Raw genomic sequence first — 24,968 nt, forward strand, 5'->3', positions numbered from 1 at the left:
TGTGTATCTCAAATGTCTTTTATCTTTTGAAAACAAAGCATTTTTGAGGTCACTGCCTTTGATACTTTTATAAAATAAGCAGGACTTCTGGTCACATATCAATGTTAAGAAAACTTCTTAGCTTGTTTTTAAATATATAACAAACCATATCGCTGGTTTACAAAACAAAGATCAGCATTTTTTTCGCTATCATCCAGAGCACTGGCAGTGCACTGGCATTCTCTGCTCTTCTATGTAGTTGTATACATGTCAACATACTACACAAAGAATACATTCTAAATCTGGACATTTGTCTCAATAAATAAGATTTAAAAATCATCATGTAGAGGAGTATTATAATATTCATTATAATCTGGAAAAAGTAAACAGAGGACATAACAAAAGGTTTATAAAAATACAGCTATTTTGAGTCTAGAGAACAGTTTTTGGAGGTGAGAAACATTTTCAATCAAAATAAGTCAAACAAAACAATCACACACCAACCAAGAAATATAAGGTAATAATAATATAATCCATCTGTGTGACCCTTTCAGGAGAGTAATCATACCTACCAAGACCCTACAGGCTGACTGATCATTGCTGAAGGGAATCCCCTTTGTCCTTAGAAAGTTCTCGATGACCAATTCAGACTGCAAGAAGAAGTGCCTCACAGAGATTTCGAAACACTATGTTCTTACTGTGATAACTACCACTCCTGCAGGGGGCTGACAAAGCAGATCTCCCAGCATCATTAAATAATGAATCAAAACACCACAAACGCAAGTCGGACAGCAAAATGGCTATAAATGGCGGAAATTCTTTGGACATCACAAGGTGTGGATACATTTTGCAATGAGTAATACAAATTCACACTACTTTTAAAATTGAAAAAATGCTCATCCCCTACAGCTCAATCAGAGTACTGATAATCCAAGTGAAGTGAATAATGTTACTTGGGGGGGGGGGGGGGGGGAAGCAGTCAAGAACAAGTAAGTTACCACACGCTTTGGCCCTTATCACTCAATTCTCACCCCAACCAAAATGAGAAATATTAGAAAAACACAGAAACTGAATTGCAACCTCTCTACCAAGAAATGTCCCTTTGTGTGTGAGGGTGAAATTCACCCCTTCATCTAACATCCAGCCAGAAGTGGTCTTTGCACACATGGAATTTATGCCTCTCATAACGATCTCATTCGGTACGCCAAGCTAAATATTTCTGGGAATACAGAACCGAGCCGCATGAAGGCAATGGCAGGCCGGTGGGAATTATGGCTCTGATGGGGCAGCGTGAAACCACACGCGACGCCTGCATGAAGTGGGAACCCCATGAAGAGAGACACTCAGCTGGGCACGATCATCACATCAGGCTAAGCATTGCTACGCTAGGCTTGGATTTTTCCCCATTAAGCTCCATGGAAAATGCTTAGTAAGACCTGGTGGGGCAGGCCACCGCAGTGTTAAGCTCAGAGTGTGTCGCTGCACCAAAAGACTCAGCTGAATCTTTATAAAAAACAAATCAACCTTGCGAGCACCTCCTCAATGACGACTTTGACATCTCGGAATCATAAGTCAACCCGATAGGCTGTAATAAGTGATTTTTCCAAATCAATAAAACTCAGGACACATCCTGAATAAGGAATTCATGGGCCAGCTTTGCAAGCCAAGGGTGGGACCATATTCAAGGCCCAGCTAGTTAATGCCAGTTGGGGCAACATCTACAGAAACTTACATAGGCTTTAGTTTGGGTCCAGTCAAGAGACTCTGGTTTATTCGTAGGAAAGAAACAGGATGGAAATGGCCTTTTCCCAAAATATGAGGATAGAAACATTATCTACAAAATAAGAGGCCAACAAGGGCAGATATGCCATTCGATGCAACTTAAGTCATCAAACTTCTGGGTTTTTTCACACCGACATTAACAAGAAAACTACGCTTATAATTACATGTTGGAGGTTGAGAGAAAAACCAAACAATCTTTTTCAGAGTTACTACCAGGCAAGGCAGCTCTCAACTAGCAATCAGCTCCAGACCTAAACACAGTCTAGGCCACCATCCAGCAACTCACACTCCACAGAAATGCAATGAGACACATTAATGTCATGTAGCTTTCATAGGGTCCAATGGAAGCTTAATGACTGAAAAAACTAACAGCCAGCTAGTACACAACTTAACTGCAGCCGGTTAGCCAAGACATTTTTCATCTCTTAAAAAGTCCTCAATCAACGAAACCGCTGAGACCTCAGACATCACAGATGTCCCATTTGCAGTTCCCCCCTGCTGACACAGGGGGCTCTCCGGCGCTGTTAGGGTGGCACATGGCAGAACGTTCAGTTGCCATTAGAACCACACCAACCGCAGAGAGCTGACCATGGAAAGCTGGGAAGAGCCAACAGGACTAGAAGTCCAAGAACCACTTCAAAGACCAGCCACTTGTTTCATACACCATGTAAAAATCTAACACAAGAGACAACATGAAAAGGAGGGGGATCAGCAATTCTAAGTTAAACCCAATGATTCAATACAAACTGAAATACAGGGGGACCACAATCAGCTGAGACCAAACTTTAAATCAATTTTGCTGCTGAAGCTGCCCCCATCCAAGCATCGGAATGAGAACTGCAAGGTTTTCACTTCCCTGAGTCAATGATGGGATCCTCTTCAGCAATTCAGACATGCATGAACCACCTGCTCCATTATCACCTCTCTGGCTAGAGAACCGGGAGGCCGAACGCATGTAGCTTCTGGTGAAGGATCAGCAGTTACCAGGTACATAAGGGATTAAAAGAAAAAGTGGAAGAGTCACATAGAAAACTTAATGCAGGTATTTGAAGGTAGTGGCAGTTGTGTGCCACCTGCACTTCCCAACAAAGCTGATCGCTTCATCTGGCAGAAGGGCAAGGAAGGAAATTAACCGACAAAGACTTGTACTGTTTTATTTACCATGTTTCGCCTTGAGGAAAAAAATTTTCATTTATATGAAGGGTGGGTGCTTCACCCACAGCACGTCCAAATACCACAGCAGGTAATACGTTTCATTGGTTAAGCTATGGGGCGTCTCACCTGCGCTCATCATCACTCAAGTGAAGGCTGCACCCTGCTATGCAACATTTTACCTCCATTAAAGTACTCAGTTTGAATTTAAAAAAATAAAGCAAAATTAACACTCTCAGGAATCGTGATCACAAACCCCTGTAGAGAACTTTGTGGAAGGGAGAGGCATCAGTGACATCCTGCAGAGAAGAGTGTTTACTGTCAACGGGGAGGTTTAGGGCGGTCAGTCATAAGCAATTAAAAGCAGATTTTTAATAGACTTTAATTAAGTAGCATTACAAGTGAACACAGAAAATAATTAAGAACCCCTCCCCCCCAAGGATAAAATGACCAGCTCAGATTTATTTCACCATAATTGACTGCAAACCCGCATACACACATCCTAAAGCGCATTTATATCCAGACACTTCTAAACCAACACCCAGAAGCACTCGGACTTTCCTGCGCACGGACCAAGAAGCGGCGTCACCTTGGCTGGTGCCTGCAGGATTGAATCTCACACTTGGCAGCAAGTGTCACCTAGACTTAACACCATGAGGCGGACAGTTTGAGGAAGAGGCAGGGGTTTGACATGATGAGGAAGGAAGGTCGGCGTAACAATAGGGAAAGCCCATGTTTTAAGACCTATGGATGCTATGGCCATCAGACGCACTAGTCAAACTCAAAACAGTGATCAGCTGCTGCCAGTCTGAGACCATCATCTCAAACTGCTAAAAACTGCTTGATTTGTCAGCACAAAAAAAAACAAAAAAACGAAAAGCAAGCAGCTTGAACAAACAAAACAAAAACAAACCCAAAAGAGTAGTCTCAGGCAACAGCTCTTATTGTTGTGCTCAGTAATTCCAAGTGTAGAGGCTGGCCACAGAACATCTGAGCTGTCCATCAGGCCCTGAAGATCTCACTGTTTCAGCGTTCGCAGATGACATGGGGAAGCCATCTCTCCTGACTGCTGACGTCCCGTTTCTTCAGAAAAGACGTGGCGAAGTGGGAGGTTGAGGGGGTAGTGGGGGCAACCTGTATCTCCGGTGAAAGCAATTGGACATCAGATGTGGTTAGGTGTAATGGGTGAGGGAGGGGGGGCATGTTCTCAGGACAGCGAGCCCTACAGCAGGTCGAGACGGCGATAGTAGAGCAGGTAGGCGGTGCGCTCGACACTCTGCTTCAGCACGTGGTACTGGCCAATGACCTCCACTGCCTGGTCGTCGATGCGAAGCCAGCCATTCAGACCGATGTGGAAGACATCGGTGGTGTAGTGGCCACCGGTGGCGCTGTTCCCATGGTGATAGACAACTTGGGAGGACAGAAACAAAAAGGACATTGGAAATCTTGACCTTTGAAAGGACATTTTCAAATTTCACCCCACTGAGCACGGTGGCCTAGGTAAGAGGAATATTAGGCAGAGGCCACTCACTATGTCTAGGCAGAGGCCACTCACTATGTCTAGGCAGACCCCAGGAGAAGACGGCCCTCAGGCCTCAGAGGAGCATGCAGTTCAGAGCCACTGTTGACACTGGGCTTAAAGGCCCCGAAGTCAGCAGAAAATTTTTTATGCGAGACCGCAGGGGTAAAAAGAATATCCCTTAACCTGATTTCAGCCAATTTATAAAGCTCAGAGAACTCATTCATAAAATTTCCCAATTGAACAATGCTAGCAGCTGGCCATACTATGGTCTGACCTGGAGACAGACCAGGACGGGAAAAGAGGCATCGAAGTATATGTGTATGTGAATGCAAACACACTGCTGTTTTTGTATATTTTAAACATACAGCTTCATGTTCAAAGTCTCATTGTCATTTCCTGTCCATGCGCTTAAGACAAGTCCCGTCTCTTTAGAACTGAAATCTGGAAAGGGAGCATGCAGTCCGCATTGCCTCACATGGCCCCAAACTCATATATGAGTACCTGCAGCCTCGAAACAGCACTTAAGTGGTTTTACTGGGCAAATTAAATCAGCAACAGTGCCAAGAATAGTGAAGTTCATTTGGCAAAAAGAGACGCAAACCAATAATTCTCTTAGAACATCACCATGCTCACTTAAGGAACGCTGCATGCTTGCTTTAACCTTTAACCATGTCAAATGGAGGAGCTAATTTGGCAGATTGATCAGCTAGGGCCAGATGGAAGTTCAAGAACATGGAATATCAATACAGGAGGAGAGGTTTACCAGCTGCAGACTGGTGATATTCTTCCATTAAGGTAGAAGACACACATTAGCTCAAAGCTAATGGGACGAGTTACTAGTCACAATGAAATGAGTCAGTGGATAGATCTCAAACTCTCCCGTTACTCATGGAGGTTTACTTCTACGAAAAGCAGGACGAAGACAGCATAGGTCGAGAGGAAACATCTCATACTGCAGTCCATGGCAAACACTCGATTTTGGATGCCTGCGAGAGGTCCATTTTTAACGTTATCAGATGTGAATATTTAGAAGTGTTTTTCAGGGATCTGAACTCCCAGCTAAGATGGACACCGATTCGAAACCCACATGAAGTGGCTACCCCACTGCACCCTTATCAAGACACACAAAGTTACATTACCTGCAAAAAGCCTGTAGGTTCTTTGGCCTTTGAAAATTTTGTTCCTCACCCCCGGGGAAAGGAGATCTGAAAGAATGCTCTTTATTAATAAACACGTCAAAACAAATCAAAGGCAGAACTTTTTGAGAGCAAGAAGTGCTTGCTCTCAAAAACAGATTAATGACAGCCTCCATGAATTAGCTTATAAAACACTAAATGAAAACCGGCCTGTTTGGTTTAAATGTATCACAAAGGGGTTCTAACCCAATAAGTAGCAGCCCACTACCAGCACTGCAACTCAAAGAGTACAGAGCTGGATTTTCAACAAGGCGTCCACAAGCTCCCTCCAATGTTTGTTTCTACCATTTGGCCAATGTCAATGCCAGAAGGGAGAGGGAAGCACAGATTAGTGTTTATGGGACTGGCGAGCTGAGCTTTGCCAGGCAGCAGACATACTATCAAACGAGAAGCGCAGTTGTACAGGAAAGTCGGCACGTTGCGCCAAAACGACGTCTTGACACACTAGGCGTGTACATTTACCCCTTTAGGCAGAGAATTGCTCACGTTTCCCCACCATGGATTTAGGTAACCACAGCAAAATGTAATACAACCTTGCTTATTACGTTCTCGACTTGGCAAATGCAAAAACAAGAAAACAGCAAAGATGTGACACAGAGCACATAAAAAGGCACTGTGCATGCAGCGCATGTACCTGAGCACACAAAGATACACATCAACTGGACCTGAGAGCTTAGTTGCATGATATTTGAGTAATATATAAGCAGCTCTCTGCCGTCCATATGAGGACAGCCGCTGGTGAAGCAGTTTCAATCATTCTGGCCAACACTAACTTTTGTTTCAAAGGTTGATTTCAGCCTGAATGCAGCTGCTATAACATACAGCTTACAGAGACGAATACTGACAATTCTACTGCCAAGACCACAGGAAGGGGGAGAAATCTGCTGTTAGATGAGGAATGTCAGTATTGGATTTGCAGACAATGCCCATGAAGAGCATGCTGGGAGTATATACCTTTGCTGATCTCCAGGTCTATGGGGTAATCGATATTCTTCACCAGCTTCTGACAGCCCCCAGTCTTCTCAAACACGAACCTCTTCAGATGGAGAACCAGCACCGGGGGGAGCTCCTCCAGGGTCACCCTGCGGCTTATCTCGACCTGAAAGCAGCCACAGAATGAAAACAGGTCACACAGCCAACCAAAGAAAGCTGCTTCTCCTCTACAATCCCAGTACACACAACTCTGGCTCAACTCCCAGAAGCAATTTACTCATTACCACTGGGACAGACATCAAATAGTGGCTGAGGCCGCAACAACGGCTGACGACAGTAAAATAATCCTTTAAAATGTTGATCCATGAACCAGGCTGATCCAAGAGGACCATCCACCGATAAAGCCAAAACTGTCCAGATTTTCAACAGGTTTATGAAAGGTCAATGCTTGTAATAACTGATATGGGGAGGACAAAAACTGTTCTGGTCAACAGATGTTCCTTTCAACTACAAAAGCATTTTCTTCAGAGACATCAGCTTGAGGTGACGGGCCCTTGACCCTAGAATGTCCAACGAGGATGCAATACCGTAACAGTCCACAAGGAGTGGGCAGCGAGCACAGCACCGCAGAGCTAGCCTGACTAAGGAGGTCAACCAATCAGACAGTCTGGCTGCCACAACATACAACGAAAGGAGAGAAGCACCTCAGGAGACAACCACAGTATGAGTAGCACATGCACTTCATGGGAGAGATTTACAAACGAATTCTAAACACAGACGTGCTTGAAACCTGCACCGCAGACGTTTGCAATATCTTTGTCTTCGGCTGAACCAAGTGGGGATTCATGCCTCACTTTGACCACATTATTTTGGTCATATTCAGGCAGAGAAGCATGACAACTGAAGGAAAGTCATCAGAAATGTGCCCATCAGACGACTCCCAGAAAGTCCCCTCCTGGGCCCATCAGCATCTGCCCACCTCCTGTTTGCTTTTGGTGGTGTAACCCTGGACTGACTCGCGTGCCACTAGACTCTCCAGTGCCTCCTGCACAGTGCGGATCTTCTCAGACTGGATGTCTAGCTGCAGGGTGAAGAAGGGCTGCAGCGTGGCCGACTCCTTGGAGCTCTGCTGGTACACCACCGACCTGTGGTGGATAGGAAAGGGGGGGGGGGCACACGTCAGCATCACATGCGTTTCTGCAGACCCCAACAGCCAACAGCTGGGTGGCGTATGACCGCCAAAATGTCTTTCATGAACATAAAAATACCACCGACATTTCCATAAAACCATCGGTATGTATATACTTTCAGTCCATATCAACCTGTTTTCATAAGCAACATCTAAGTTACACATAGCAACGAATCAATGAACTGAGACACTTCAGTTCAAGCCAAGGACACAGAAAAATGTTCGGACAGGTGAAGAGTTACGTGTGCTTAAAAACGCAGGTGTTTTGCGTAGAGGTAGCTATAATTTGAGATCTCGCTTGCAGACAGCATTAATAAGGAGAGATGACAATTTTAAAAAGGTGAACACTTTTGCACACCGCATTCTCCCTTTTGGGTTCATACATACAGATGTTACTTTATCCAGCTTCAAAACATCCCCTATACAATTTGTGACCAGTTTCAGGAACGAAGACCGTCCAACCCCAACACAGGACGTTACTACACAGGCCAGTTTGTTTAGACTGGTTTTGGAGCAGACTCTGCTCATGCGCCCCCATGGCTAGACGTCCACCGCAGTCGCCTAATGACATGGCAGCGTATCACGGCACAGCACCCCCTCTCTGAGGTTTCGGTACATAGGGGGCCACTCCTATGGCTCCTCCGTCATAGACGCCAGCAGACTGGGCCAAAGACATGGTGGGCCACCACATGAGAAAGGGCGACCAGACCAGGGCTGGAGCACTTCAGAAGAGTCCAAGAGGTCGACTGTCCCAATACGCTGACAGCCATTGACTCCAGCTCTTCGACCATCAGACAGAGCATACAAGATCTGAGAGACACCAAGTGTGTTCTGCCAAGCCGGTTAGCTGCACACCAAAAGCGCCCCCCACCTCATATGCCCGCCGAATATGTCCGTGATGGGAGTACGGACAAAGCCGGCCTGTCGTGTCACAGAGATCTTGTTCCGGGGGCCGACATGCTCCCACTCGTCTTCGCTGTCCTCTTTCCCAGAGGCCTCGGCTCCCTCGGGTCCCACCTGGGGTTCAGCTCCGTTTTGTGTGGGGGCTTCTGCACACGGCAACAAAGATGGTCAGTTTAGAAGAAAGACGTCATATTCAAATCATTACGGTAAGAAGAGAGATGATAATTCCGTCATATTCATTGAAAAAAAAAAAATGATCTGCAGACAATGTTATAACCAAACACAGGGCAGTTATGAGCAGAGCTACCGTAGGTTCGGCTGTAACTAACCCAGTTCCTATTCCTACTCCTAGGAGGAAACCCATTGACCAGGCGGCCTTACTTTCTTCCTGTGGGGAGTGCAGCTTCTTCAGGGCCAACATCTCCTCATGCAGACCATTGAGGATGAAGCCCAGGTACTCCTCAGCATCCTCCTGTCGGCCCTGAAAGAAGGCGATGACAGAGGAGACGATCCAGAAAACGCTGTATGGCAATGCTAGCACTGATGGTCTGACCAAAAGTGACATACATCTCCAAGCATCTTGACTGGATTAGAGCACCATTTCACTGAAGGAGGAAAAAAAATAAATCTCCTCTTGGTCCCGGTCCCCCCCCCCCCTAAATAAGATGGTAGGCACATTCACACCACTGGAACTTTTTTCTGGAACCAGAAAAAAAGGAACTCTGGTTTACTGTAGTTCCTTGGAGGCAGTTCCAGAACCCTTTTTTAGTACCTACACCAGACTAGGTACTTTTCGTTTGAACGTGAATTACTTGGGGGGCGCTTGCAATGACAGCTCTCATTTGTTGACTACAATCACCGGTGTTAACTTGGAAGTTACGCAGAAGTGCGGAGAAAAATAATTACCAGAGCAAAAATTGAGCAGATGGAATTATTTTTGCACCTCAGTTATATTTAATGCATCAATTAATTTTTTTTTGCTTGCGTCTCCATATTTCTGTATTGGAAAATGTGATCGCTAACCAATACACTTTTGTCTAAAATTGCTGGTGCCAGCGGTGAAATTTGCCAGCGTTATAGTTACATAATTTTTCATTCTGTGGAAAGGGAAAGATCGATTTGCCAGATTCTATCAGAATCATGAACATGTCAGGAATCATGTAATTAAAATATAAATAAAAGGCTGTGCCTCGTGCTGATCGTGATCGATCCCCCCAATAACGAACGGCCAACAAAATTACCTTTATCTGTTTTGGCATTGCAGTGTAGTTTCAGATGAAATTATGTGTAAAGTTTACAAACATTTTGCATCTATTTTTGCTTATTTAACATAAAGGTCCCAGTTCCTGCTCCTGCGGCGTGAAAGGGACAAACAAAAGTGGCCAGGAGCTACAAAAGTTCCAGGTCATGACAGCCCAGGGACTTGTAAATAGAACCAGGTTCCAGAACTTCAGTGTAAAAGCGCCCAATGGCTCAGCTCACAACAGCAGCAGACTGCCTTTTACCTTCTCTGATAGACTTGATTTGATGACAGTCAGAAGTTTGTAGATGTAGTTTGGTTCAAAGGGAACCCCAGGTCGTACATCTTTCATTATCTTGTCCCCGGCAGCTATGCAAATGGCACAGATAAGGAAATCAAGAAAAAGGTCAGACTTTTCTCCTTCGAGAGGAGAGGTTGAGAAATACTACCGCCACAGAAGCTAACCTTGCTGTTTGGCCTTGGAGGGAAAAGGCATGTTGCTGAACTCATTCACCAGCCGAACGCTGAAGGGGAGAAGAGAAATGTCAGAGAAAAGCACAGCCAAATGGTCATGACGTGTGACTTAAACCACCAATATTTCTGCCAAAGCAACAATCATAAGAAAACACTCTACATTGTTTTCATGGCACAGTCAGCGAACACTACAATTACACATCAGCAGCACCAAGAACAGCAATGTATAGAGCAGGCAGGCACAATGCGTCACTGGCAACGCCGACTTGGCACACAGTCACCCTGAAAACCGATCTCATGCACAGCTGCAGTACTTACAAGTTGTCAATCATTGGTGTGGAGGTGCACCGCCGCTGACTGTCCTTCAACATGGAGATGGACTTCATCAAGTGGTACATGGGAGGGCAAGCAATCAGAGCCTGAAGGGTCTTGTGGCAAGGGTCAAAGATCAAGGACAACACAGGCTCAAGCCAGTACCAGACACCAGCTGTCAAAGTAAAACTGATGTCCGACAGCTGCTTCCAGTACTAAGGTTGGCATACATTAGCACTCAGGAGAGCCACTGAAATGGCCAGAGGCTAGATTCTTAACCAAAAGGATACAGCATTGATATAACACCAGTTCCCCTTGTTGATAAGTCCTCTGGGTTGTAAAGACACAGGTTTGTGTATCAACTTCACATCCTCTATCAAGTCTAAGGATTCGAAAGTAAACAGAGAAATCATCAGCATTATATACTTGGTTAAAATAAAAAATAGCGTGAATCAAAAGGATGAACACTGTAAGCTTGAATGTTGCACACAAAGTAAGGTTGCTATCTGGCTTTGTGGCAGGCAATGACCCTGAGGCTGATTGGACAGAACGAGGGGGCACTCTACCACGCATGGGAAGAGAAGCAGCCAGTCAGCACTGCTCCCATGGTAACATGCAGATGTGTCGATTTCCAACAAATTACAACAAAGGAAACTGAAGGGGTCAGTCAACTAACCAGCCGTAAGCAAGTGAAGAAGCCGGATTTTGCGACTGAAAGCCCCCCACTTCTAAAATTTGTGCTAGCAGACACCAAGTTGCTCCAGCAATGAAACAAAAAGTGTTTACATAAATGCTGTTTCAACAAGCATTATCAAAGCCCCAGGAATGATATCAGGAGCAATCTTTTACAGATCAGTCACAACTGCTGGGCTAAGGGACTAAATCAGCAGTCACATGTGACTGATGAACAACTGCTTTCAGTAGCATAATCATAGCATCACATTGCTACAGTAGCAGCGGACTGCAGGACCCAATACCATTACACAGCGGACAATAGTGGTCTTTGAGGGCAGAGGTGGGGGAGGGGTTGCGGCTCCCACAGAGCCACGCCGTTTGATCTTCTTGGGGGAAAATAAAAGGGCGGACATTATGCAAGGCATTCTGTGACCATAATTCACACGCACTCCACAGTTTTGGTGTTTTAGCACCACCTAGTGTGTCCCTTCCTTGCACAACATGTTACAGCTTAACATGAAACATACCCACAATTTCAAAATTTTTCCCTTACCTTCACCCGGAAGCTAAAGTACACCAAGTAGCTAACACAAGACAAGGGTGCTACTGCCACCTAGTGGCATATAAAATGCTTGCAAAAAGAGCCCTATACATTTTGTAGACTTAATGACAGATGCAAAGTTTCAAAGAATCAACATTCGAATAAGTGGCACCCAACAGATTCATTTCTATAACCATAAAATACACAATTTTAAATGAATGCTTTGTTCAAAATGGGTCACTCATTCCCACTATATAGCAAGCCAGGTTTGCTTTTGAGAATTCAAACACTACATAATAAACTACATACACTCCACTATTTCTGTAAAGGGAAGTGAATCCAAAACAGCCTCAGTGTTTCGCATTTATGGGCACATTTAACAGAAACATTGGTTCATGAAGACAATCACTTGAATTATGACACTCTCACCCACCTTTAAGACGCCTGGCAAACCAGAATATCCACTGTATTCAACAATATTTATAATACAAGATGAAACTTTAATATGAAGCACGAAAATGGAATTGACCTGAATTTCTGAATTTCTTAATTACACCATCTTTTCCCTTTGCTTTACTGAGCATGTGTTGACAATTTCTGCTCACATTCAGGAATGACAAACTTTCACCTATGGTACAGAAATCATGGAGCTTCAAGTTAACATAAATGAGGTTCCCAAAAGTCACACACTAGTTCATTCTGTTAAATCTCATGATGACTTCTGTATTTAAACCACTGTTATTTCACTGATTTTCATTACATGGAAATCTCAAAAGTGGAAAGCAATTCAATTTACACTATAACTCTGAATGCCATAAATTAAGTGAATAAAATCTGGCTTCAAGCAAGTGTTTCACTGGCAATTTGTTTAAGAGGGATCAGATTTATTATCCAGAAGGAAGCTCATTCTCAAATGAATCTAAAAAGGAATGAGACATGCTGTTCTGAAGGTCATTCATCTTCTTGCCCAGGTAGTCTTAAGCCCTGTTAACAATGAGATTTAAAATACGTCTTCGTCGATCAGATCATAAGTAGACAATCGAGAGACATCGCTGTTTATACCTGTGTCTAAGGTTTCCAGCTAACTACTTCAAATCTCCTTGCAGCTCAGCACATGGTTGTGACGTCCTCCTCAGGGACGCGCTGGATCATGTTAGTGTTTACACTACAAATATGTATGCATATGCGGTCAAATGCATCCCAGAACACATCAACAAGATGATCGGATCACAACGCGTCTTGGTGGTCGTTTACATTTATATCTAGAGGACCTCCGATCGCCCAAGGTGAATTTTAAAACCAAATGTAAACAGGGCTTTACATTCCGGCTCAGATCATTCGGCTGATACAAAACAAAACGAAGTGGACAATTCCCCGTATAAAACTGCTAACAAACAGAAAAGGTCCACACATTATTGGAAATGATCAGAAAACCGATTAGGCTGTGGACACATAAATGCAGTCTGAATTATTATTGTCAAACACTATTCTAGAATTCCTGAAAACTGGATGAGAAGAAATCGTAGAGATCCAGAGCGAGCATTAGTGAATTCAGATTAATACATGCCAAGAACGATGCACACTCAGGCAAATCCACATATCAACAGTATCAAACCATCAATATTCCAAAATATGCAAAAGTTCCAAAAAATAACTTCTGAATCAGCCTTCAGGGAGAGAAACAAAGTTTGACAACCAGCAAGGACTCACTGACTGCTCTGGATCAGCAGCCACACTAGTTACACTTTACCTGCAAGTCTGGGGGCAAGAGGATCTTCTGACACATGAACTGGACCCTCCTTCAACTCCCCCAACTTCTCAGGGGTCTGAGGGGTAGACAGAATAGTGGGAGCAACAGGTGATGTGTCTCTGGGCTCCGCCTCTGCCTGCGAACTTCCAGATGGGGGCTTAGGACTATGAAAGAGACTAGCCCAGGATTTAAGTGGCTGAACAGTGGAGGCCACAGGGAGGGTTTGGGGAGCAGGGGAGGGCAACTCTGTATCCTGGTCTGTGGGGGACAAGGTCAGGTGCTGGTACAATGGCAGGGACTCCCCAGCCTCAGAGTCGTTCTTCTGTCCATCGGCGTCACTGCCGACATCCGCCAGACCATTCACGACTCCACTGTCACTATGGTCTTCAGCCTCTGCAAGGTGTGTGGTGCTGGGACTAATGGTAGGGGCAGAAGGTGGCAGCGGGGAAGTGGAGCTGGGCTGCCCATTGTCCAGCACCATCGGGCTCTCCGGCCGCAGCTCAGGAGTCCTTCCCCCTTCAGCCACCCCACTGCTGCAATGCGAGAAAGAATGAACTACGTTTCTGTCCGACAAAGACGTGACCAGGCCCCTTACGTCCAAAGAGGGATCACTGGGGCTTTCGCAAGTCCTCTGGTCACTGACGAGGGTTGAATCGGGGGAACCATGTCCCGGGTTGCCCTGTGGAAGTGAGACTGCCAGTGCTACAGGGCTAACCATGTCATCAGAGCAAAGATCAGGGGCGCTGGGGGAGTGGCCGTTCACAAGCACCACCCCCAACGGAGCCTCAGGAAGAGCTGTGGGATCTTCTGGGCCCTCCAGGTAGTTGTAATATCCCGGAGGTCGTTTCTTCTTCTTTTTGCGCTCCCGCTGCCCGAGGCCGCCCAATGCCCCATCCAGGTCCGGGCAGGCCTGGCCGCCATCCAGTGACGGCACCTCAGACCCTGGGCCCAGGGAGTCACCGTTCGTGCAGTCAGACTCGTCAGCGTCCGGCGGGGGTTTCGGTGCGGATTGGCAGGCGAGGATGAACTCTGGAGCCTGGGGGTTCAGGGTGCTGGAGACCTGAAGCTTGGAATCCTTCACCCCAGCAGGTCCTTCATCCATGACGTCTCCCACACCGAATTCAATGTGCTGGAAGTCATCCCCTACACAGATCAAACATCGATGAGCTCAAAAACAACCGGGCGTGGTACACAGTAAGCAGAAAGACCTGTCGCAAAGCAAACACTGCATCCACATAAAATATTCAGACAACAGCAGATTTAACCAAGCTGGGACTGAACCAAGACTCATAAAATCAAAATGCTTTCATATTTCAGGCAACTGAACAGAATTACACTCTGAACCTTATTCAAATGCAGTCCTTTTAACATTATTGAAAAGGGTGGGCATTGAATGGACACATAAGCTACAGAAAAGGATGGTCATAAACCCAGTGTTAAGGATAAATTCACCACTGACATTCTGTTTTGTAAGCTGAAGGTTGCATGACGAGGCTGCTTTGTAATAACTATAGACGCACTTTTGAATCAAATAATTACTATGTCAGTTAAAAATGAGCCATTTTTAATAATCACAGAGCTCAAGTGCCAGTTTCTTTTAAATGAAGAATTTTAAATCTAAAAATCTGACCCACACACTAATATCCCTTCCTTATTTTGTAATACAAGAAGCAGAGTAGCCCCCCATTAGCAAAAGAATTGCTGTGGGAGAGACCAGATCCTAGTGGGAGGTAGGAGAGACCAGATCCTAGTGGGAGGTGTCAGAAATGAGCCGATTGCACCAGCAGCCAGGTCCACACAGCCTACATGCGATACGAAATGCTCACCTTGCTGGCAGAGAGAGATTTTGCAATGTTTTGCCATGTAATGAACTTGAAATGGACAGAAACCCACCCGACTAGCAGAACCAGTAAGAGCACATGCAGATGCAGCGTTAGTAAAGGCAGGCCAGATTGCATTCTGTGTCACAAGGGCTTGTATCTCTGGCTCTTACCAGAAAAGACAATAGCCACCCTCAAGAAGAACGCAGAGTTTCCCCCGAAAGTTTTAGGGCTCAAGTTTTAATGCAAACCTTCACAGGGTTGAAAGGCAACAGACTTTTTTTTAGTCAGTGCTAAAGACCTCACCAAAAACAAGACACATTTGAGAGAACAAAGGACAAGGAATAAATGCTTGTCCAAACAGAAAAGCATTTGACACACAGCAAATAGTGTTAATTAGCGCTGAAAACAGTGTTCACCCCCGGGTAACACTTTAGAGCCAGAGTTGATTATCACTTTTTTTTTCAGAAGGGAACTGGGAAATGCAAAGTTGAGTAAAGTTGGTGGCCAACGATGCTTAAAGATTTAAAAAGCACTGAAACATGCGAAGCCTTGCAAGTCTTAAGACAGGAATGAGATTAAAAGCCAGTTAGACACCCAGGACAGCACCTGGGCTGGGACTCTGCAGGGAGGGAGGGGGGGATCCACATGGACCCATAACTCACCGCAGACCTGCAGTCTCATAGTTTCCGTAAGGAATGGCACAGCAGGAGTACAGAAACTTCCTGAATGATTAATAACAAACTGGGATAAATGTGCAGCACAGAAAGCATGGAAAGGCGAAAACTTTAATGCTTGAAAAACTGGGCTTTTAGAATAGCTGAGGTCATAGGAGTCATTTTGGCAGAGGCCCCTTTCAAAAAAGGAACAGACAGATCTTGCCAAATATGGTAACAGACAGCAGCTTAGGGCTGCAGTGCTGAGCGCAGCCTGAACAGAGTTTTCAAAAAGCACACACGCCACAGGGGTTGGGCAGCTGTTCCCAGGCACAGGGCGGACAAATCCTAGAAGTTTAAAAGGCACCGCCCAGCCGACGGTGCAGACCAATGATACACCAAGGCGGCCCCTCCTGAGCCAATGGCAAAGAGAGAAAGTCAAACAAATCAAGACAGATCCAGCCAGCTGGGCCCTTACCTGAAGATTGAGATGCACAGGAGACTTTGTCATTGAATGGGGGAAGCTGTGGAAAAAAAGGGCGGGGGGAAATAATCAAACATTTAATAGAAACACACCAAGCTCAGCAACACACGAGAGACACATGGTACACCTCACACAGCCCAGGGTGCACCGAGTAATGTGATATTTTACTAACGGCTGTTTGCTTGGCTCTAAATCACACATTGTTTCACCAACACAGATGAGACTGACTATGCCATTTAAATGTAACAATTTGGGACTGAAAGACATTATTTAAAATCCATGCAGCAAACTTCAATGCAAAAACAACCTCGGCGGCCGATTTTACCTCAACAAAACAGCGAGGAGTTACGAAGAACTGTTTGAACTCATCGGGACTGAATTCCCCAAAGATGTACTGGGGAAAAGAAAAAAATAAAAATTAGCTCTTGTATTACTTGAACAGTTCAGCGATTATTGCTTGATAAGGGAAACCTGCACAGCCACTCAAACCACAAGGGGATTTTTTTTTTTTTTATCTAATGCTGTCTTGACACTAAAAGGTCACTGACACAGACACTGAAGTAAATCAACACTGACAGCCAGTAAAAGGTTTGACAAGTTCAGTCATCTGCTTAGCGAAGGCACATATAACCAGACTTGCCCTTTACTTTGGCTCGATCACAATGTACAAGAACGTTTGCAATAGTGCCATAAAAAGATGTACAGCACGCTTACTGATATGTAAAGCGGAAGACGACACTAAAAATAAGAATTATCTGCATCAAGTTAAACTTACCTAGTTGGACATGGCAGGTCTCATTCAGCAATAACAAACCAACACTGGAAATTTAATGCTAAAAATGTCCAAACTCTCGTAATGCAAACAGAACCTAACTGGTAATAGTCCAATAATATAGTGAATACTGTGGCAAACTAAAGACAATAAACTTTGTCTACAAATTCCACTTCCTGCTTTGTGATCATTTGCGCAGAAGGTCAAATAGGCAGAAGCTCTGTTTTTAATTAGATAGGCATAATGGGCAGGTCTTAATTAGCAGCCCTAAGGCAGCAGTGTCCCCAGTGTACCAAAACAAGCCTGGAAGTACCCCATTAACAAGCTAAGATAAAAAAAAAAATACATACAAAAAAAGTTAATGTTTGACGTATAACTGATCAGATCTCATTTCATGCATTAAACAAAGCTTACAAACAGAAGAAATTAAGAGATTTAACCATCTACTTCCAAAGAGCATGTATTTTACAGTTAAATGGTAAAAATCCTGTCACTAGTCAACATGCCACAGCTAAGAAGATGATTACATCTCAAATCTTAGCTTCTTAAGCCATTCTGTTGGGTGAATTTGCAGTTTATAAATTCTCTTATTGTGCAATAGAGCCATCACGATTACTCAATCATTACAATGTACCCATTAAAACTTTCTCTCGGTTTTGCAGAAACATGGCGGAAGATGGCACATTGTCTAAAAGAGCTAAATCATTTGTATAGAACTGCATGAACAGTGCATGAAATGCCACGGCGATATCAAAATCGCACATCGTGCAAACAAAGGGCAGCATGGTAGCTCAGTGGTGGCGTTGCATACTGCCATGTTTTGGGTGGAGTTTGCATGTTCATCCTGTTTGTGCATGTGTGTAGCTTTTTGGCAAATCCCCTGGATTCTTTGCCATCTTAAAACATGAACCTTAAGTGAACTGGAATGTATGACTGATTAGGCACCCCGCAATGGCTGGTTGGTTCCTGCCTCACACTAGTTGAATTTAACATCATATTATATGTAATTGATTACTCAACTGACAATCGATAGTGACAGCCCTACTGTGTAATGCAACATAGCAATACAGACAGATTTGGGTACAATACTGTGGTGCGGCTCATTATAAAAGTGGCAAATCCAGCATCATATACGGTCTGATAGCTGACCCTGAGCCAGACTACATAGAAAACCAAAGAAAAATATACACTTTGAAGGTCACATCTGTAGTGAAAATACAAGCAAAACTTGATACAATTTCTAGATTACTCTAGGTACTAGGGCTGCTCAATTATGGCAAAATCAAAAGCACAATTGTTTTGGTCAATATTGCGATTTTGATTACTTAATGATTACTCACTGACTTTGGAAAAATCATGCATTTATTGAACTTTTGAAAAAAACATTTCCTTTTAACAGTGGATTTCGCTAAATTCTATAAATCAACTGAGAAACCAAAGAGGGGCAGAAAAGGGTGCAGTGGATTTATAACTAAATGGGAACATCACTGCAAAATGTAGCACAAAATCATTTCTCTATCATTTTGTTTTGATAATTGTTGGATGCCAAAATTACAATTTAAATTAAAATTTGCCCATCCCTACTAGGTACTATATTACAACAAGTGAGTCGCACGCTAATTTATCTCACTAGTACTAGAGAGTAGTGTTTCTAAATTGATCAAGGGGTGCCAGTGTTTCCCCCAGAGGAGGTGTCTAAGCAGAGAGTTCTGGGTGTTACAGCTGTTTAAGCTACAGTATGGCAATATAGTCAGTCCTGCTCTAACGCAACTAAGGCATTCCAGAGAAAAATGTTGACTAAAATAGCATACCAAAATACACATATCGAATGGTAAAAACGAGGTTAATGGAATTCAACTCCAAAACTTAGTAACTTAAGCCAAAGAAAATGAATTAAATATAAGCAGTGATACCAGTGGCTAATGTTGTAATTATCCATCCATCCATCCATTTTCCAAACCGCTTATCCTACTGGGTAGCAGGGGGTTACGGAGCCTATCCCGGACGCAATGGGCAATAGGGCAGGGAATAATCTAGGATGGGGGGCCAGCCCATCGCAGGGCACACTCACACACCATTCAATCACACATGCACACCTACGGACAATTTAGCAACTCCAATTAGCCTCAGCATGTTTTTTGGACTGTGGGGGGAAACTGGAGTACCCGGAGTACCCGGAGGAAACCCACGACGACATGGGGAGAACATGCAACCTCCACACACATGACCCAGGCAGAGACTCGAACCCGGGTCCCAGAGGTGTGAGGCAACAGTGCTAACCACTGCACCATCATGCCGCCCCCATGTTGTAATTATATGCATTTTAAATGAGAAATAACACATTAATAAATTAAATAATAAAAATCTCCTGCGGGTTTTATGAGTATCACTAGAATTGCCTAATAAGCACTTCGACCAAACATGCCGAACTCGCCAACTTGTTGATCGCTGAGAGTTGGGAGTAGTGAACCGCGGCCACTATGCGGCCGGGCATGAACACAGCACAAATACGGTGGACGAGGGTATGAGGAGGGTCACTGAAAACAACATGGCCACAGACAGTCTACAAATAGCAGATGTAGGTGATTTTAAAAGAGGATGCTATGTGTTTTTATACTATGATTTGTCAAATATTGGTACGGGAATGTAAAAAAAAAGTTTGACTCTTTTAGATTTGAAAACCGGTTCAACAGATTCACTGAAAAGAACCAGCTCAAACGAACAACTTGTTAATCAGACATCGCTATCATTCACTTGGATAGCGGTTTTGGCATGCAAGTAGTGTTTCTGACTAAGACCATATTGTGTTGTACTGTGTATAGTGCTTTTTTTCCAACTGAAAATCAAGCAAATACAAATGCAATTCCGCATTGTAGTGGACTTGGGTACTAATATCAGGTGCGTTAGAAAGGATTTGCGGTGTGATCACATGTTTTTGCATGAAAAATTTATACCATAAGGGAAAGTAAAACCAACCTACTACTTACTTCAGAGCCGCAATGGAATGAATGCATAAGGCAAATTTGCACAAGTGAATGCTAATTTCACTAGCATTTGATACTTGTTTAACAGTTTCGCAGACTTGCCAGAGGAAATTAGTACACAGTGGGGGAAAAAAACAATTGCAAACAGTAAATCACAATGTACACTATGTGAACAGTAAAGAAGCATCTTTACAGTTTTTCGTCGCTGTCTCTCTCCAAACTCGGCGACACTTTGACCGAGCACACCTTTCTGCAGCAGAAAACTGTATTAAGCTTGAACCGTGCTGTAAAAAGCCTCTCTTTGCGGTATGGCTCAGGTACAGGTCGATTTCTGTATTCTAGTGGAAACGCATCGTAAGAGTGCCGAAATGAAATAGTGACAGAAAAAAATATTCTGGGGGGTTGTGCATCATGCCATTCTGTACAGAAAATTTATCCTGTCCTTTTTTGGTTTGTAATGCACAGCATCGACGGACACATTTTAGTTTTGCATTTTATACTGTCATCACAATGTTGCCAATTACTTGAATTCTGGCTTCCAGTCAAGCTTTTAAGAGTCATTCTCTGAAGAGTTGACATGTCTGCTGGCTGTGCCGGCTATACAAGGCCTTTGTTTTCAAAACAACATGAGGTCAGATACATTATCGGGACTACAATAGACACCACAGCAGGTCCGCAATCCCATGGCTGATATCTGTATTGGATGCACGCAGGACATGCCCAGTAAATGAGATATGCGAGCCTTCCTGATGCTTTTCTAGCCTTACACAAATAACAGCGGGCAAATAGACTGGCAACAAATGGAGGGCAGCATTGACTTTCACACATTACTTGCCAGAAAAAATACTAAGCCAAGAAACTATGAACATAACACATAAAAAGTGAAAGGTGTTCGGTTGCTGTCTGTTTCAGGTTGAAGAGAGTCAGAGCACAAGAAAGGACGGCCTGCACGGGCACCAGCCTGCACGGGCACCAGCCTGCACGGGCACCAGCCTGCACGGGCACCAGCCTGCACGGGCACCAGCCTGCACGGGCACCAGCCTGCACGGGCACCAGCCTGCACGGGCACCAGCCTGCACGGGCACCAGCCTGCACGGGCACCAGCCTGCACGGGCACCAGCCTGCACGGTTAATGTTAAAAGGGAACACACTTGCCAGAATCCTGTAAGCTGCTGGTGGATCAGAATGAAGCACTTTGCTGCCTCCAGAGAAATACTGGACACATTGCATATCACATTACATGAAATAATTCCATTAAGCGACAGGGGTGGTACAGGGACACTGCAGTGATGACCGTTCATCTTTATTTGGAGTATCTTTGAAGACCATGCGACTTCCTTCTTAGAAAAATAAAAGTCTTCCACATCGCAAGACCTCATAAGGGAAACAAGCTGGTGGCGGATCACAGAGGAAAAGGCGTTCCCCGCAGAGGGCTAAGGACCCAGGCCTCAATCCCCATGCTTTCACAGGAATGTCTGGAATCAAATCAAACTGTGGAAGAGCAGTACAGCATCTCTCAAGGCACTCTGGGGCCCTGTATTCTGCATACAAATGTGACTTTGGATCTTTAAAATAAAATTCACCAGGTCTCTTACCTACGACAAAATTAAGTAATACATGCAAAAAAAGTTGGGTTGAGGGTAATGTACTAAAAGTTCTAAAAACTGACAGTGAAATATCAAGAGGTATAAACAATGTACAGGGAAACTACAAGATGAGCCTTATAGGGCACCCTGAACTATTTTTAATGCACTGCTATTATAAAAGTTATACAATTTTACATTGGTCAGATGAAGATGCTAATGTGCAGTGACAAGTGATGGAAGCCCATCCATGCCAAGCATGCGGCAGGTGCTGAAGAACACAGAAGTGTAAACACACACACACACACACACACACACACACACACACACACACACACACACACACACACACACACACACACACGAGAAAGAAGAAATTATCATTATTCAGTATTATAAAAGACAGGAGAACAGAGGAGGGAGCCACAGAATGACAGGCAGCACAGGGCACCAGGCATGGGAACACCTAGGACAGGATGCCAGTACAGAACAGGGGACACACTCGTTTTGGGAAATTGAGAATCACTTATTCATTGAAATGTATTGCCTCAAACTGCAGGAGGAAAGCAAACTCTGTAGGGAATGGACTGACATCAAATACAAAGCAGATCTACATGACAGAACATTTTCAACAAAACTAATCATTTAAAAACCACACTGGAGCATTAAGATCAAACTAGTCAATAAAGTCATCATTGCCTACGCAAAAAAAGTTACCAAATCAGTAGATATTAGTTCTACAAATGGACTTTACAAAGACTGCGTTACAACGTTAAAGATTTTCCCCCTCTTAGGACATTAACAAACAGGATTGTACCCAATAATAATCCAGTGGAGGGTCTATCATCAGTCTAAAATCAGAATAAGCCAAGTCATAACTTAGCTGCTTTACAGTGATACTTGCCTTACATGTGCAAACATATAGAACGGCAATAGTTAGTGTGGCGCAATTAAACAAGCCTAAACATCCTCGGATACGATTCCGAGAATCACTAAACCTACGTGCATTTGACGATTACAATTATAAGAGGCCAATTTGTCGTTAAAGAGCATGAGAGATTATTCAGCGTAACAAGTAGCCCGTTTTCGGGTCAGACCGCACGCTAACACTAGGAGAAGGGCGGTGCTCCCCTAGTCACTTGGCACAAGGAGCCGGCCGACTTCTAATCATGAGAAGCATTTCAACGCGCTGTTTCGTTTGGTACAATTTCATTTGCTTATTTTTTAGGTTTCTAGCGTTGCACAAAACCTACGGCTTGGACGTGAAAAGTCCTCAGCTTCCCGTTTCGCCAACCAGCTCGGCGCAATTCGGCACACGATCTCTGGCCAAATATTCGCGCAGCAAGCAACCAGGCTCCACGGCCAAAAATGTCAATACGTCTTTCCATAAACAAGTCAACACGAAAAACTTGTCTAACCATAAAAACTTTACTACAACCACCTGCACGCCAAGTTGCCTCCGGCTGATCGATCCACAAAGGCACCGCTCTAAAAACGCAGGGGTCAATGCTTGAACTGGGCGTCGAAAACCCGGACTACCCTTAGCCCATCGTTACTATAAAACAAACTCCGGATTTTAATTTCCACCTACAACATACCGCCCTGCTTAAAAAGTGACGCCTAACTTCCATACGGCAGCAGCGAGACCGCCCGTGCAATATCCAAGTCGGAGGAATGAAACCGTGCCCGCCGTAGACTAAACTGCAGCAGCAAAAATATTTAACTTAACCACCAATAAATGCGACAGAGCAGCCCCGATGCGTCCTTTGGCCTTTCTGCTGAAGCGTATGAATGGGCTTTGGAGAGGTGCAGACCTCCCCCGTTCTGTAAAAGCACCAATCCGCTGCAGTAGCCTAAGCTCACCTTGCGTTAAACTAAAGAGTCAACACTTTGACGGACACTGTCCGGCGTAATTTCACCGTCTTATTTTCTCCCGATCGTGACAACGACGCGTGTCACGATCGGGGGGAAAGGGGACGGTGAAATGACGCCTGCTGGAGTCGGACAGATAACCAGGCCTGCCACCGCAAGAATAAAACTCGCGGCAAAAAGAAACACGCAGGCAAAATAGCTCTCATGTGACAAAAATGTGGCTGTCGTCTATTCTCTGGGACGTTGCTGGACAAATTAATCTGTTTAAGGCGAGCGCCGATAGGTAGCGTCCCGATAAAATCTCTAGTTAAGTCATATGAATGGGCAGTGCTGGCTGGGCCTGCGCCATGCTGCTCCTGCCGACGAGTCCAACGCACAAGCGCACTATTCAGGGAAAATCTCAAGCATACACCACAACTACGAGGAAATAGTGCTTAGTAGCTAGTGTGTCACACTCCAATTTCAGTTGTCTTCAAACAGTGGTCTTTAATGTCATTAAACAGGCGCGAAAACGACTTATCTACTAAATTAGAGAGTTTTACCTGATTACTCTGAGAAGCCATGCTCCCGGTGACTTTCCGTTCCTACTCGAATTAAAATGCACCGTCCTTCGCGGCGAAACACAAATATTTTTATATAACTTGCACAGTCGCACGGCTTAGTGCGAGGCCACATTCATTTTTCCCATTTTTGCCTCGGCCGTTAGCACTTCAGCTGTCTTCTTCTCCCGTACATCACGCCGACTCCCCCACCACTGCCACCGCCGCCATCTTGGTGTAGCCACGCTCATAACCTGCGCGCGCTTAGCAGCGCGCTCTCCAATGAGCGCGTGCGCCGCGTCCGTCTCTGTGCACGAGATCCAACTTCCCCGGCGCGTGAAACGAGAAGCTGGTGGGGAACTGTAAAAGTATCCGGGGGTCTGATAGTGCTCTATAAAATTAACAAAATGAGAAACTATCATTGAACTTTAAAGTAATTGTTTGTTGAAAGCAGTTTAGACTTTAGATAACACATTTTCATTTCTAAAAAAAACTTTACACAGTAAGGAGCTGGAGAAACTACATAAGATTATACAAAATGAATGCACAAGCAATGCAATGGTTTAATGAATTATGTAACGCTTCATTGCGCAAATATTTTTTTGACTCA

General features: G+C 44.4%; 1 protein-coding gene across 2 annotated transcripts; it reads right to left on the bottom strand.

Annotated features, from left to right (window-relative positions):
• Nucleotides 1-24,682, bottom strand: usp10 (ubiquitin specific peptidase 10). 2 transcript variants are annotated; one of them, XM_049030124.1, is made up of 15 exons: nucleotides 24,362-24,682; nucleotides 16,934-17,002; nucleotides 16,603-16,648; nucleotides 16,134-16,193; nucleotides 13,649-14,791; nucleotides 10,973-11,064; nucleotides 10,689-10,798; nucleotides 10,362-10,420; nucleotides 10,162-10,265; nucleotides 9,038-9,137; nucleotides 8,625-8,802; nucleotides 7,544-7,709; nucleotides 6,586-6,730; nucleotides 5,575-5,640; nucleotides 1-4,323 (listed from the first exon to the last, which is right to left on the bottom strand). In XM_049030124.1, the coding sequence occupies exons 1-15, from the start codon at nucleotides 24,380-24,382 to the stop codon at nucleotides 4,136-4,138; spliced, it is 2,547 nt and encodes an 848-aa protein (XP_048886081.1). In that variant the 5' UTR covers nucleotides 24,383-24,682; the 3' UTR covers nucleotides 1-4,135. The 2 variants fall into 2 exon arrangements, with proteins under 2 accessions (XP_048886081.1, XP_048886082.1); XM_049030125.1 differs by lacking the exon at nucleotides 16,134-16,193.
• Nucleotides 24,683-24,968: the final 286 nt, after the last annotated feature.

This window comes from Brienomyrus brachyistius, chromosome 11, assembly GCF_023856365.1.
Source record: "Brienomyrus brachyistius isolate T26 chromosome 11, BBRACH_0.4, whole genome shotgun sequence".
Classification (NCBI taxonomy): Eukaryota; Metazoa; Chordata; class Actinopteri; order Osteoglossiformes; family Mormyridae; genus Brienomyrus; species Brienomyrus brachyistius.

What these genes read in the sequence shown, in the direction of transcription:
- usp10 (XM_049030124.1), bottom strand. Translation starts at nt 24,382, where the DNA reads ATGGCTTCTCAGAGTAATCAG. An exon ending in TATGAGACTGCAGGTCTGCG is followed by an intron (nt 14,792 to 16,133) that starts GTGAGTTATGGG and finishes TGATCTGTGTAG; the next exon opens with GGGATGACTTCCAGCACATT. An exon ending in ATATTCGGCGGGCATATGAG is followed by an intron (nt 7,710 to 8,624) that starts GTGGGGGGCGCT and finishes TATCCACCACAG; the next exon opens with GTCGGTGGTGTACCAGCAGA.